Raw genomic sequence first — 12800 nt, 5'->3', positions numbered from 1 at the left:
CAAGGATCTGAGTGTACCTTGTGGGTAATGCAGAGGGATGGTGAAACACAATGTGTACCTCAAGGAGATTTGATTTTTGGCTGGGAACAGTCTGTAATGTTGAATTGTATAATACTGGTTGCTGAATGACACTTTTACTGTATGCCATAACTACCATGGACAATGAGGATGGACTGCTCCAGCTATACCAGCCGTGAGTTCCTGATGCAACTTGCAATCAGCCAACAGCACACCAGCCCTCCTGCCCTGGAAGACATCTAGGATGGATAGAACCCACAGTCATGGATTAAATGAACTCAACAGACATCTTGGAGGGACAGCCATTGACTAAGGAAATTATATTTGTGCTTGAATACATATATATATATATATGTATATAGTTGGAAGGTGTAGGATTTGGGCATGAGTATAAGGTATAGATTATGGGGTGGATAATGCCCTGGTTCCAGCCAGGATGGGGTAATTTCTGTAGTAGCCAGGATGGGCAGTTAGTTTATACCACCTCATTGCCAGGGGTGGGGGAAGAAGGTCTCTCAAGGGTATCATGGTGGAGGTTCCCCTATTACTGGGTTCCATGGTGAGTAATGAGAGTGAATCAGTGAATCGTTTGCCTCTTTCTTATACATTGTTATTAGTATTGTTGCTGTTCCTGTTAGTTTTCTTATCTCATTGCTGTTTCCAGTAAACTGTTCTGATCTCAACACATGATCTTTGCCTTTTGTGCCTTCAATTCTCCTCTCTAGCTGGCTGCAGGAGGGAGGAGGAGAGGGGGACTGAGGAAGCAGCATGTGGTTTGGAGTGTTTCAGTGGAAACACTGAATTGGGAAATACCATTCCTAAACCATGACAGAGTGGACACAGCTAGGACAGCTGACCTGAACTGACCAAAGGGATATTCCATATCATATGATATCAGCTCAGATATAAAAGCTAAGAAAATGGGGAAGAAGGGGGAACATTCCTTATTTACGATGTTTGCCTTTATGGAAAGATGGCTGGAGATAAAATTAGAGGGAACTGAGAAGTTATATTTACATCCTGACAGAAGTTATAAACCATATGGAAATTATAGGCTAAAATAAAGTCGCCACTTTCTGGATAGAATGCGGTTGGCATGCTAGAGACCTATTCTATGATAGTTCTCCACACCCACAATCCGCAACCATAGCACCTGCTAAAGGGGATGGAGTGGAGGGTGGAATGGAGTGGAGAGCCAGGCTCTGTTAAAATCCTTACAGGGAGGGGAACTCAATGGTACTTTGCAGCTGATAAACCAAATAGCACCTGTCAACCAGGGGAGATAGAAGATGTCCTGCTGCTGAGCCATCAACTGTGTTGAAATTGCTCTCCTCAGATGAACTTGCTTCATTATAGCCTAATTGTAATATTAATACATACCGCCATCCCACAGCAACCCACCTCCAAGGTCTGACCACACCTCACTGGGCATGTGCTTTATATTTTTTTGACTATATCTTTAAAAGCAAAGCAACAGAATTTTACACCAATCAGTAACAAAGGTATGTATGACTAGAGTCACTTGAGCTCCACCTAAACATAAAGAAATAATATAAAAGTAAGTGGAGAATGGGAAAAAAGTTAGGGAAGACTCCGTTGCAACTGCTGGGATCAGTCAACAGGCTGAACCTGTCTTCTTCCCCTAGGGATGCCTATTGGGTAGGAACTGTACTCTGCATGCTGAATACTTTTATTGGGGATTAGAACTTGTCTGTGTATTGCTCTGAATACATTTTTGCAGTCAGATACTATCACTGACAATCCTTGAACCTTAACCTGTCACAATTTTATATTAATAAAGTGTTATTCCATAAACTGTTATTGTGAGTCCTTCACGGGCACTAGCAGTGGGTAACATACTCAAATAAAGGGGAAAACCTGCTGAGGGGTCTCCCTTATGCTGTTGGTGTGTTTCCCTGACTAAGTCAGTTGAGTCACCCTCCAATCCAGTTGGACTGTTCAGTGAAGGGTCCCCCCTAACAGGATGCTGACAGACTGGTTGGGCACCGGGGTCTTGGCTTTCCTGGGGTGCTTACAGACAAATTAAATACTAAGCATCCCCACACTAAGGGTTGAGGATTTCTCCCCTTTTCACGTGATAGCTTTCCAGAGCAACCGCTACATGTGCCCTACTTCCCAGGAAGTGGCTGGATGGGAAGTAGAGAATAATTTTTTGTTTTTCTCTTTGCTTGCGCATGCACAAACTTTTACTTTTGCTTTAGTAAACTGCCTTGTCTCAACCTATGAGTTGTTTTCCATCTTATTCTCTCTCCCGTCCAGCTGAGAAAGGGGAGTGACAAAGCACCTTGGTGGGCACATGGCATCCAGCCAAGGTCAACCCACCACACCCATAATGGTAATTGGTGAGTGATCTCTTCCCTTCCTTATCTCAACTCGTGGTATTTTTATCCCCCATCCAGCTGAGGAGAAGGAGGAATAGAGTTGCTTGGTGAGCACCTGGCATTCAACCTAGGTCAATCCAGCACAATTAATTTTCTAATTCAAGACTCCTGATACATACATGCAGAAATTGTTGTTTTCAAAGCTAACAGAAGTACCTCTACTCTGTGCAAATATTCAACCCATGAAATAATGTTAACAATGCATTAAAATAGGAAGAATAGGAATATGTTTAAAGAAGCCATAATATTTTGCCCATAAACCTCCTGAACAGCATGGACATTTCATATAATCCAAACAGAATGTTCAGAAACCATTACAGCTTTTTCTGCATTATATGAACCATGAACTGAATTTTGAAAGCTATGAAAATTTTGCTTTTGTCCAGGGAAGTGATTATTATATGTAGAACTTTTCCCAATTCATGCAGCATTTCATTTTCTCAAGGTAACAGATAAAAATTTCTATCTAAATTTGTCACATGATATTATTGAACTCCATAATTGCTGAGCTATTTGGAAACCTTCTGAACTTAAGTTAGCTGCTATGTTTTTAAATATGCTTGAGTTAGTCCAGTTACAGAGCTTATAATCAATCTCACAGTCTCCTTTTGCTAGAATGAATTTACGCAGACTTCCACCCAGTTTACCCTCCCTCACAGGCAAAAACAACAACTAGATTAACCTTGACTGCTTTCCTGTTTACTATCAGCATGGTTAAGAAGTGATAATTTTTACTTGTATCTGGACATTTAATCGACTAAACAAGGTATTCTTATTTTTCACCTGAGATACATACATTGGCTTTCTGAATGGTTAGTCAGCCAAATGATACGCTTGCTTCCTGCTCTTCAGCCATCCAGCCAAAAAAATTCATTGCCCGCCATCCTTAAGGTGGCCAAGTGGCAAATACTACCACCCAACTGTTCATAAACCCAACAAATTCTATTACAGACCAACACTGTACAGTATGTAAGTAACAAAGAAACTATGTACCAGTGACTCGAACTTTCATTAGGACAAAGATGGTGTTTAATGTCCCTCTATCATAACTTTTGAATGGCTCCAACATAGTGAAATGGCATAAGAACCATCTACTTACTGTCCTCAAGGACTATACTATACAGTTATGTGAAAGGCAAGTATCAGTTGCCCAGCAAGAAACTATTTTCCATCAAGCATCATATAGAGCTCTTTGTAATAGATTTTATTTTATAGGGAAATCTAAAAAACAGAAAGAATACAAATTGAATTAGTAGGTGGCATGGTGATAGCAATACATAAAAATTAGGATGTGCATTTTACATGGTGCATCACTGTACTGACAAGTCCAAAAAAGCATTAAAAAATTCTAAACAAACCTGCTGGAGCTACAAGATCTTGAAGAGCTATAGCTTCTTGGGGGTGTTCTGGATCTCTTCTCTTTCTTTTTTTTATCATCTCTCTCTTTTTCTTTTTCTTGCTCCTTCTTCTCTTTCTTCTCATCTTTCTTTTTTTCTTTGTCCTCTTTTTCCCCTCCGTCCTTATCTCCCTCCTTGTCGTTAATCTTCTCTCTATCCTTCTCCTCCTCTTTCATAACATCATCTTTTTCCTTGTTCTGGTCTACCTCTTCTCTATCTTCTTCCTTCTCCTTGTTCTTTTCCCTGTCCTTGTCTCTGTCTCTATCCCTATCCTTGTCTCTAACTCTCTCTCCATCTTTATGCTGCTCTTTCTCTCTCTCCTGGTCCTTCTCCTTGTCCTTATCCCTGTTTCTCCCTTTATCTCGCTCTCTTTCCTTTTCTTTGTCTCTGTCCCAGTTTCTCTCTTTCTCTTTGTCTTGGTTTCTCTCCTTTTCTTTGGCCTTTTCTTTTTCCTTGACCTTTTCTTTGTCTCTTTTCTTGTTCCTGTGAAAAGCGAAACACAAATCCATTAATTAATATTTGAACTTTCCAATAAAAATTACAACTAATTCTTTAGCATACATTAATTGTTCAAGACAAAATATATGTTTCTGTAGAAAAATAGTAATTATTCAGAATTTTCATTTGTCACCCCTGTTCACCATGTGGGAGAGGCTATATAGATAGAAAAAAATTGGAAACCAAATTGTGGAAGAGGGGGCAAAAATCAAATCAAACTGTGATCATCAGTGACATCGTTGCATTTTGAAAGAATGTCTTTTTACCTCACAGCTACATTACCATGCATACATAAATTTTCTACATTTTATCAGGAGTGAGACAAACGCTACAGTTTGTAAATCCATTCTTTACTAAATGTGTACATGTAAAATGGACTGCAGATTAACCATTCCCATGTGAATAATGACAGCTGACTGGACTGAAGTCTTTATTCTGCAGTGTTCTCTCACATAAATATCTTTTAACTGCTTGGAAATCCAACATCAATTAATACACAAAAACAAAAAAAATGGGATAAAATTTCACCACATTCCCTCAAAAGGTAAATGTAAGGTAAAAACTCAACCAAGACAATTTAACTATCTCTAATGCCATTATGAATTAGAAAATTATTGAAAAATCAGTAAGACCATAAAAACAGACAAGTAGACTTGTTTCATGGTCTGTGACCTGAAGATTTTGGTTCCCATCAAGTTTTGGCAAATACCTCTTTGGATGTCTCACATATGAAATGTAAGATAATTAAGATGAAACAGCACACAGTCCCACCAATAGCAAGGCGTTTCACAATGATCCAAGAAGCACCTTCTAGTAACTTATCACAGAGATTTCATTGGATTTGGCTCTTCCAGTGAGCAGATATCTCAAGAAGCTCCAAACAACAGCAACAGAGCCAAAAGGATCATCAATGAAGCCCAGCTATGTAGCCTACCTCCTAACTGTTCCCACTGAGGTCCCCAGATCTGCAGTTCTACTTCCCACAGAACTTTTCTCCTCAGAAAACAACTGCACAACATAAGTACGAAGCTCCCTTTAAATGAGTCAGGGGAATTAGAGATGAAACAGAAAGAGAAGTACCAAGGCTTCTATTCATTAAGCTACTTTTACAGTCTCTTTTATTTTGTGAATAGTCACTATTTTACCTCTCAGAAAGTTACATTATCATCCAAGGAGATAAAGGAATTATTTTGCTGGAATTTCACAGTTCAATAATCAGATAATCAGACTTAAAATTAATGGACTAGGCAAAATATAGGTGTATTAGATGCTGAAATGTAAATATGTTACATAATAGACATATACATTTGTGCTTACAGCAGTGTATGACCAATATGAAATAGCCAAAGGCAAAAATAAAATCTCATGCACAAAAACTTTATACATGTTCTCAGAATGCAAGATCAAGTTCAGCTTGAATCCAAAGTATAACTGTTGACAAGGTTGAAGAAGCATCATCTACTTTTTTTGTAACACAGCCTACACAGAACATACCTAATTCATTGGTTAAAGTCTGACAATTAAGTTACGTACTTTCAATCAGCTTGATGTTGGTATAAATGCAGACTGGACTTTGGTATCAAAGTTTAGGTACCTCAGGGTTGTGGTTTAACCCCTGTAGGCACCATATGAACTACTATGAAAAAAAATTAATTATATCACAGACAAAACCAGCACACTGAGCACAAAAAAACCCTTACTTTCTATTATTTTGTTCCACAAACAAAGCCTTGGGACAGGCTAAAGCATTTAGATTCCATCCTTTGCCATCATCTAAAAGGTTTGTTAGATTTTTTTCAAAAACTTTGTACTATGTGTTAAGATGAACAGTATAATTTCTAAGAAATGGAACTCACCGAGAATGAGAGCGACTTCTTGATCTCCACCTTTCCCTAGATCTAGACTGTTTTTTCAGGGGACTTCTGGATCTGTGTCTGTCCTTGTGTCTTGAGAGTGATCTGTTGCCAGATCTACTTCTATATGAATTAACGCCAAAATAAAAATACTTTAATATTGAAACTTCATAAAAATTAGGTCAACCAAGAAGGGAAAAAAACCCCACATAAATCCTGCCTCATTACACAAAACTATATAGTTACACCTCAGTAATATACTGCCTATCATCATTTTTGTTAAAATGGATAGTTTAAGCTTCACCAGGTGCATATGCTCTCCTTTGAAACAATGTTCCATTTAAGTAATACTCATGTACTCCTGGTAATAATATCAGATGACAGCAGAGACAACATCTATGTGCTGTGTGACTAGGTGGATGATCTGCTCAGCCTGAAGGCAGAGCTTAAAGAAGAAGTGGAGAGTCTGAAGAGTATCAGGGAGTGTGAGAGAGAAATAGATTGGTGGAGTCCCACCCTTCTATCCCTGAAAAAAATACAGTGGATGGAATCTCAGCAAGAGTCAGAGAAGCCCTGACCCTCTCACCATCAGGCAGAAGGAAACCTAAAAGATGGGGGGGAATGGAAGCAGGTCTCTGCTCAGGAGGTAGGAGAATCCCCTTCTGGCCTCCCTCGTGTTCCCAAGTGCCCTTACAGAATAGGTATGAGGCTCTGAAACTCAAGGATCAGGCAGATGATAGTGAAGATGAAGATCTATCTGGGGGCCTGACCAGAACAAGTCAGTCAATGAGACAGATCACAACTATGGGTGGAAAGAAAGAAAAAAGGGTAATTGTAGTGGGTGACTCCCTTCTGAAGGGAACCGAGGACCTGGTATGCCAACTGGACCCATCCCACAGGGAAGTCTGCTGCCTCCCTGGGGCCCAGGTAAGGAATATTACCAGAAGACTCCTTGGACTGATCCAGCCCTCTGATTATTCCCCACTGCTGGCTGCCTAGGTTGGCAGCAACAAGGTTGATGAGAAAAGTCCTAGGGCAATCAAAAAGGACTTCAAAGCATTGGGACAATTGGTTGAAGGGACAAGAGCACAGGTCATGTTTTCCTCAATTCCTTCAGTAGTAGGGAAGAATGCCAAAAAGGAGAACCCATCTGGTCATCACAAGTTTCAAAGATCAGTGCCATCGGTGGAATTTCATCTTTTTCAATCATGAGGTAGTTTATATTACACCAGGCCTACTGGAAACAGATGGGGTTCACCTGTCTAGCAAGGGCAAAAGGATTCTAGTCTGTGAGTTGGCAGGGCTGATTGAGAGGGCTTTAAACTAGGTTTGAAGGAGAGAGGGGAAAAGACCGGGCTCGGCAGAGATGAGTTAAGGGGTGACATGACAGTATTGGGGGTGAAATTGATAGCCCAGCTGTAGTGCATCTAGACCTCACTGAATCTGAAGTGTGCTGGCCACACTGGAACACACTTGCAGTCTTACGGGGACAAGCCGTGGACTCCTAAGCTAATAAAAGCAAACAGGGAAACACCAGAAAATTATCTCAAATGAATTAAGGGGTCTTCCTCTAGGAAGGCAACACACCTAACAGACCAGCTGAGGTGCCTCTACACCAATGCACACCGCATAGGCAACAAACAGGAGGCATTAGAAGCCACCATGCGGCTAGAAAGCTACGACCTTGTTGCCATTACTGAAACTTGGTGGGATGAATCCCATGACTGGAGTGCAGCTATCTATGGCTAAAGACTGTTCAGAAGAGACAGAGGAGGAAGGAGAGGCAGATGGGTTGCCTTCTACATCAAGAAGCAGACTGAGTGTGAAGAATTGTCTCTGAAGAACAGCCATGAGCAGGTAAAACAACTCGAACAATGCCCTATTTTGCAAAGCTATCAGTGGTGAACTAAGAGGGGGTATCATGCTGCTTTTGGTGTTGAATTAGGCTACAGTCAGTCTGACTCATCAATCCCAAAGTTAAGCATCCTCATATGGAGGAGAATATGTGGCAATATGGTAAAGTATCCTTAGCTAAAAATGCTAAGCTGGCACAGTTGACCTGGAGACATATGACTGACAGTCAATCACTTTATACTATAAAAGTTCAGTCCCACTTTCAAACGGCAGGTTCTTCTAACACACCCTTTCTTGGAGTGTATATGAAGATTCCTCCCTTGGGTGAGGACACCCCTCAAGGTTACTCCTCGAGGCTGAAAGAGCCCAGAGTTGTTGGTATGGGTAACATCAATCTCTACTTAAAAATTGGGTGGGTTTGGTAGCTTTAATATAATTGCTTCAATATAGTACACTATACTATACTAGTAGTTTTAGCTTCTATACTCTGTAGTAAATAATTCTAAATAATATCTTTTTGTCTAATCATTTATCATAATAAATAATTCATTTATAAATATACATCCTTAATCCCACAGGACAAAGTTGTACACAGGTTCAATTACACCTTTATAATTCTTTAGACTTAAACCATTGACAAAGTCTGGGGCTAAGATTGGATCCATACACACTCAGGGTCCTCTCAGAGAAAGAGTTTAGAAAGCAAGGCGGCCCTTTCTGCACCTTGTGACTCAATGGGAAGGCTTCTCTAATAAACTTTGAAGCTCCTATGACACCTGTGACACCAACATCTGCTGGGAAAGAAGCACAGCAAGCTGTAGGCAATCCAAGAGACTCCTGGAATGCATGGAGGATAACTTCTTGAGCCAGGTAATAGCCTGTCCTGGGGTGACTTTATGATGCTTGTATTCCCAATTGTCTATTCTGTTTATACTGGATAATAAGATAATAAGTTTTGCATCTTTAAAACTGGATCTGAGAGTGAAGGAGGGGAGAAGGAGAAGCGGTGGAATGTCTGAGGCGGTTGTATTCGAAAACATAGAGATAAGAGTTTTCAGCTTTCTCTCTCACATGGACTGTGGTGTCTGTAGCATGGACGGACAGCGGGAGAGCTCTCCTCTGTTTTTTTAGTTAGTTTTTTTAGATAGCTGAGGCAGAGAAGTTCCCTGGACTGTGGCTTTTCTTTTGCTTGGAACTGATCAACCCTGCTCTGGACTGAAGAACCCAGAAAAACACTGGGAGCTCATGCCTGTGGCCCATTGGGCCCGAGACGCGGCATTTTCTAGCACAGGAGGGACTGATAAGAGACTGAGTGAGCTGAACTACAACCCATGAAAAGAACTTTCTGAATTTGCTATCTCTTCAGAACAGCCGTGGTAATGCACCCCACACCCCTAGCAGGTGCTTCCAAATAGGGAAAAAGTTTCAGTTTACCTTTAGACATTTTAGGAAGTTTAACTAGAAAACTCTGTGGTTTTCTCATTGTAATTGGCTCAGCGCCAGCACAGGAGCATGGATTGGGCTCCGGGAGTGTAACTCTAAGCCTGTTGCTAATTTCATTGGGCCAAGAACCAAAAAGCCCACCTAAACTGTTAAGTACTAAAGAAAGAACAAAGAAACTCCAGGCTTTTCGAGGTGTTGTAGCAAGTAGGAGACTTGTCTCTATACTGTGTTCGACTTTGCTTTTGTTTTTGTATTATTTTCTTTCCTTATTAAAATCTTTTTTAATTTTTCAAAACACACTCGATCATGCCATCTCACTAATTGATTTTAGCCACTTCTCTGCAAAGGCTGGACCCTCAGAAATTGATACATTAACACGTGGTTCATAAAATCTGGCCACGTGCTAACCTGTATCAAACAGCAAGAGGTTTTATTGTTTAATATTAGTCTTTTTATGCTTGTGAATACTTTGCTTGTTAAATAAACAGTTTTTTCCACTTTTCTCCAAGGAAATCTTTTCCTGAACCAGTTGAGGGAGGGGCCACTTGAATCTGCTTTCTAGAGGAAACCCTTTAGAGGTTTTCTCCCAAATTTGCCCTAAACCAGGACATAGCCCTACCAGAGGGGATGCAATACTGGATCTGTTGGTCGCCAATGTAACTGGGCTAATTGGGACATCAACATTTGAGGCAGCCAGGGCTGCAGTGTTCATGCATTGGTGGAGTTCATAGTCCTGAGGGATATGGGTCAGGTAAGGAGCAGTTTGGCCCCTGAACTTTAGGAAAGCAAACTTCCAGCTCTTCAGGGAGACAGTCAGTGGGATCTCCTGGGAGACTGTCCTCAGGCACAAGGGAGTGGAACAGACCTGGCAGACATTTAAAGAAGCCATCCATAGAGTGTAAGAGCTAGTGATCCTCAGGAAAAAGAAATCGGGCAAGGAAGACAAAAGACCAGCATAGCTGAGTGGGGAACCACTGGTCAAACTAAAGTGAAAGAAGCAAATGCATAGACAGTTGAAGCTAGGACAGGTGACCTGGGAAGAATATATAGAGAAAGTACAGTTGTGTAGGGATAGAGTGAGGAAGACCAAGGTAAAGCTGGAACTGAACCTGGCAAAGGACACAAAGAACAACAGAAAGGGCTTCTACAGGTATGTCAACCAGAAAAGGAAGGTCAAAGAACGTGTAACCCCCCGATAAACAACACTGGTAAACTGGTAACAATAGATGAGAAGGCTGAGGTACTTGACAACTTTTTTGCCTTAGTCTTCAATGGCAACCTCTCTTCCCACACCTCTTGAGTGGATGGACAGCAGAATGGGGACTGGGGGAGCAAAGTGCCTCCCACTGTAAGAGAAGATCAGGTTCATGACCACATGAGGAACCTGAATGTACATAAGTCTTCCCCCCTACCACAGAAGAGCTTATCTGTTCTATCCATCAGCTGGTGCAATAGCTCCAGGCATTCTCCTCCTCACATGAATTGGTGAGATAACCCAGGCTTGTTCAGTAAGGAGTAATCTCTGACACCAGATGGGATACAATAAACATCTTGTCTTGAGAGCAGGATGTAGGGAGATAAGCTGGAATTTCTGACTGACATACAATTCATTTTACAAACTATAAAAGCTACACATACTTTCACCAAGTCAGAAGTCTCCTACACACACCCTGGAAACATCTAGGACTTCTCTCAGAAATTTGGACACAAACTTTGTGGTTACTTTTCCAGGAATTGAGTGAAAGGATTCTATTTTTACTCCATCATCAATTTGATTGCAAGCTACATTGACTCCCAACCTATACTATTTCTTTGCTAGCTGTAATATAGGTACCTTTTATCATGCACTGTATTTTACCTACTAGTAGTTCTTTTTGTTTTATCCTGTGGAGTAAGTAGTCTGTTTAAAGTCTTATGCCTGTTAATATTGTGTCTATTCAATAAATAATTCATTTTAAAATAGACCTAATTGGCCATTCTTAAGAACTTGGGAGTGAGAACCATGTGGGGTGCAGGCCTCCTCAAAAAGAGCTACTACCAGAAATCTGAGTCAAAGGCAGGACTTGTCTAAACTCTCAGCTCTATTCATAACAGTGACCTGGCATGACATAAATAGTGGAATAAGGGGTGGATACAGTTCTGGTTTCAGGTGGGACAGAGTTAATTTTCTTCTCAGTAGCTGGTACGGTGTTGTGGTTTGGATTCAGTATGAGAATAATGTTGATAACACACTGATGTTTTGGTTGTTGCTAAGTAGTGCTTACCCTAAGACAAGGCCTTCTTCGGTGTCTCATGCTCTGCCAGTGAGGAGGTGCACAATAAACAATAAGGGAGCATAGCTGGGACAGCTCACCTGAACTAGCCAAAGGGATTTTCCATACCATGGAACATCATGTTCAGTGTATAAACGGGGGGGAGTTGGCCATGAGCCACCAATCAGTGCTTGGGGACAGGCTGAGCATTGCTCAGCAGGTGGTGAACAATTGTATTGTGCATCACTTGTTTCTCTTGGGTTTATTCCTCTGTCTCCCTCCCTCTTATTGTAATTACATTTTTTGGTTTTGTTAGTATTATTATTGTTTTACTTTGTTTTCCTTTTATTAAACTGTTTTTATCTCAGTCACGGGTTTTATCTTTTCCTGATTCTCCTCCCTATCCCACCAGGGAGGGAGGGGTGGAAGTGAACAAGTGGTTGAGTGGTACATAGTTCCTGCCTGGGGTTAAACCACAACACAGCATGTTCTCAAAACTGACAGTAAGTCATAAAATCACTTCTATTTATTTATTTATTTATTTATATTTATTTATATATATAACTATCAACAATTGCTAAAGCACAGATTTTCTGCAAGAAAAAGAAATCCAAATTTATCTCCTAAAAATCAATTAGATTTGCATCAGTACAAAATAGCACTGATTACTGCAGTTACACAAAACAAAGACTGTTTTTCAATTATGTCCTGTGTTAGAGAAGATAAACAAGCAATAAATAATTGAACAAGTGATTCTTGCATTACAAAGGCTCCCAATGTTTTGATGTCATTATATAACACTTACTGTGTAACATTATTACAAAACACAGGCACTGGAAAATAAGGAGATGATTACTGACAGCCAGAGCAGATTCTGCCTGACAAATATAGTGGCCTATGATGGGGTTACAGCAGTGGTGAATGAAGGAAGAATGACCGATGTCATCTGCCTGGACTTGTGCAAAGGTCCCTTGGGAAAATGTTTTTGTAGGTGCTGGGGTCCATCAGTGCTGGTCACTTTTTAAACATCACCTTCTAAGGTCATAGGAGCAGGCAATTCCTAAATGTCAGAAGTCAAGCAGG

At 40.6% G+C, this 12800-nt stretch overlaps 1 protein-coding gene across 7 annotated transcripts in view; it reads right to left on the bottom strand.

Annotated features, from left to right (window-relative positions):
- Positions 1-12800, bottom strand: part of LOC310922054 (uncharacterized protein) — a 65880-nt gene that overhangs the window by 16318 nt on the left and 36762 nt on the right. For all 7 annotated transcript variants that reach the window (XR_014592288.1, XM_083882355.1, XM_083882357.1 and 4 more), the window contains 2 exons: positions 6172-6291; positions 3779-4300 (listed from right to left, as the gene is read on the bottom strand). Coding sequence is in view for 6 of the 7 variants with exons in the window: in XM_083882355.1 (XP_083738481.1) it covers positions 3779-4300; positions 6172-6291 (642 nt within the window). In the remaining variant the exon portion in view is untranslated. The remainder of the gene's footprint in view (positions 1-3778; positions 4301-6171; positions 6292-12800) is intronic.

This window comes from Zosterops lateralis (genome assembly GCF_965231275.1).
Source record: "Zosterops lateralis genome assembly, chromosome: W".
NCBI classification, from domain to species: Eukaryota; Metazoa; Chordata; class Aves; order Passeriformes; family Zosteropidae; genus Zosterops; species Zosterops lateralis.
Note: the sequence above shows the minus strand (reverse complement) of the source record. Positions and strands in the feature narration are given on the sequence as shown.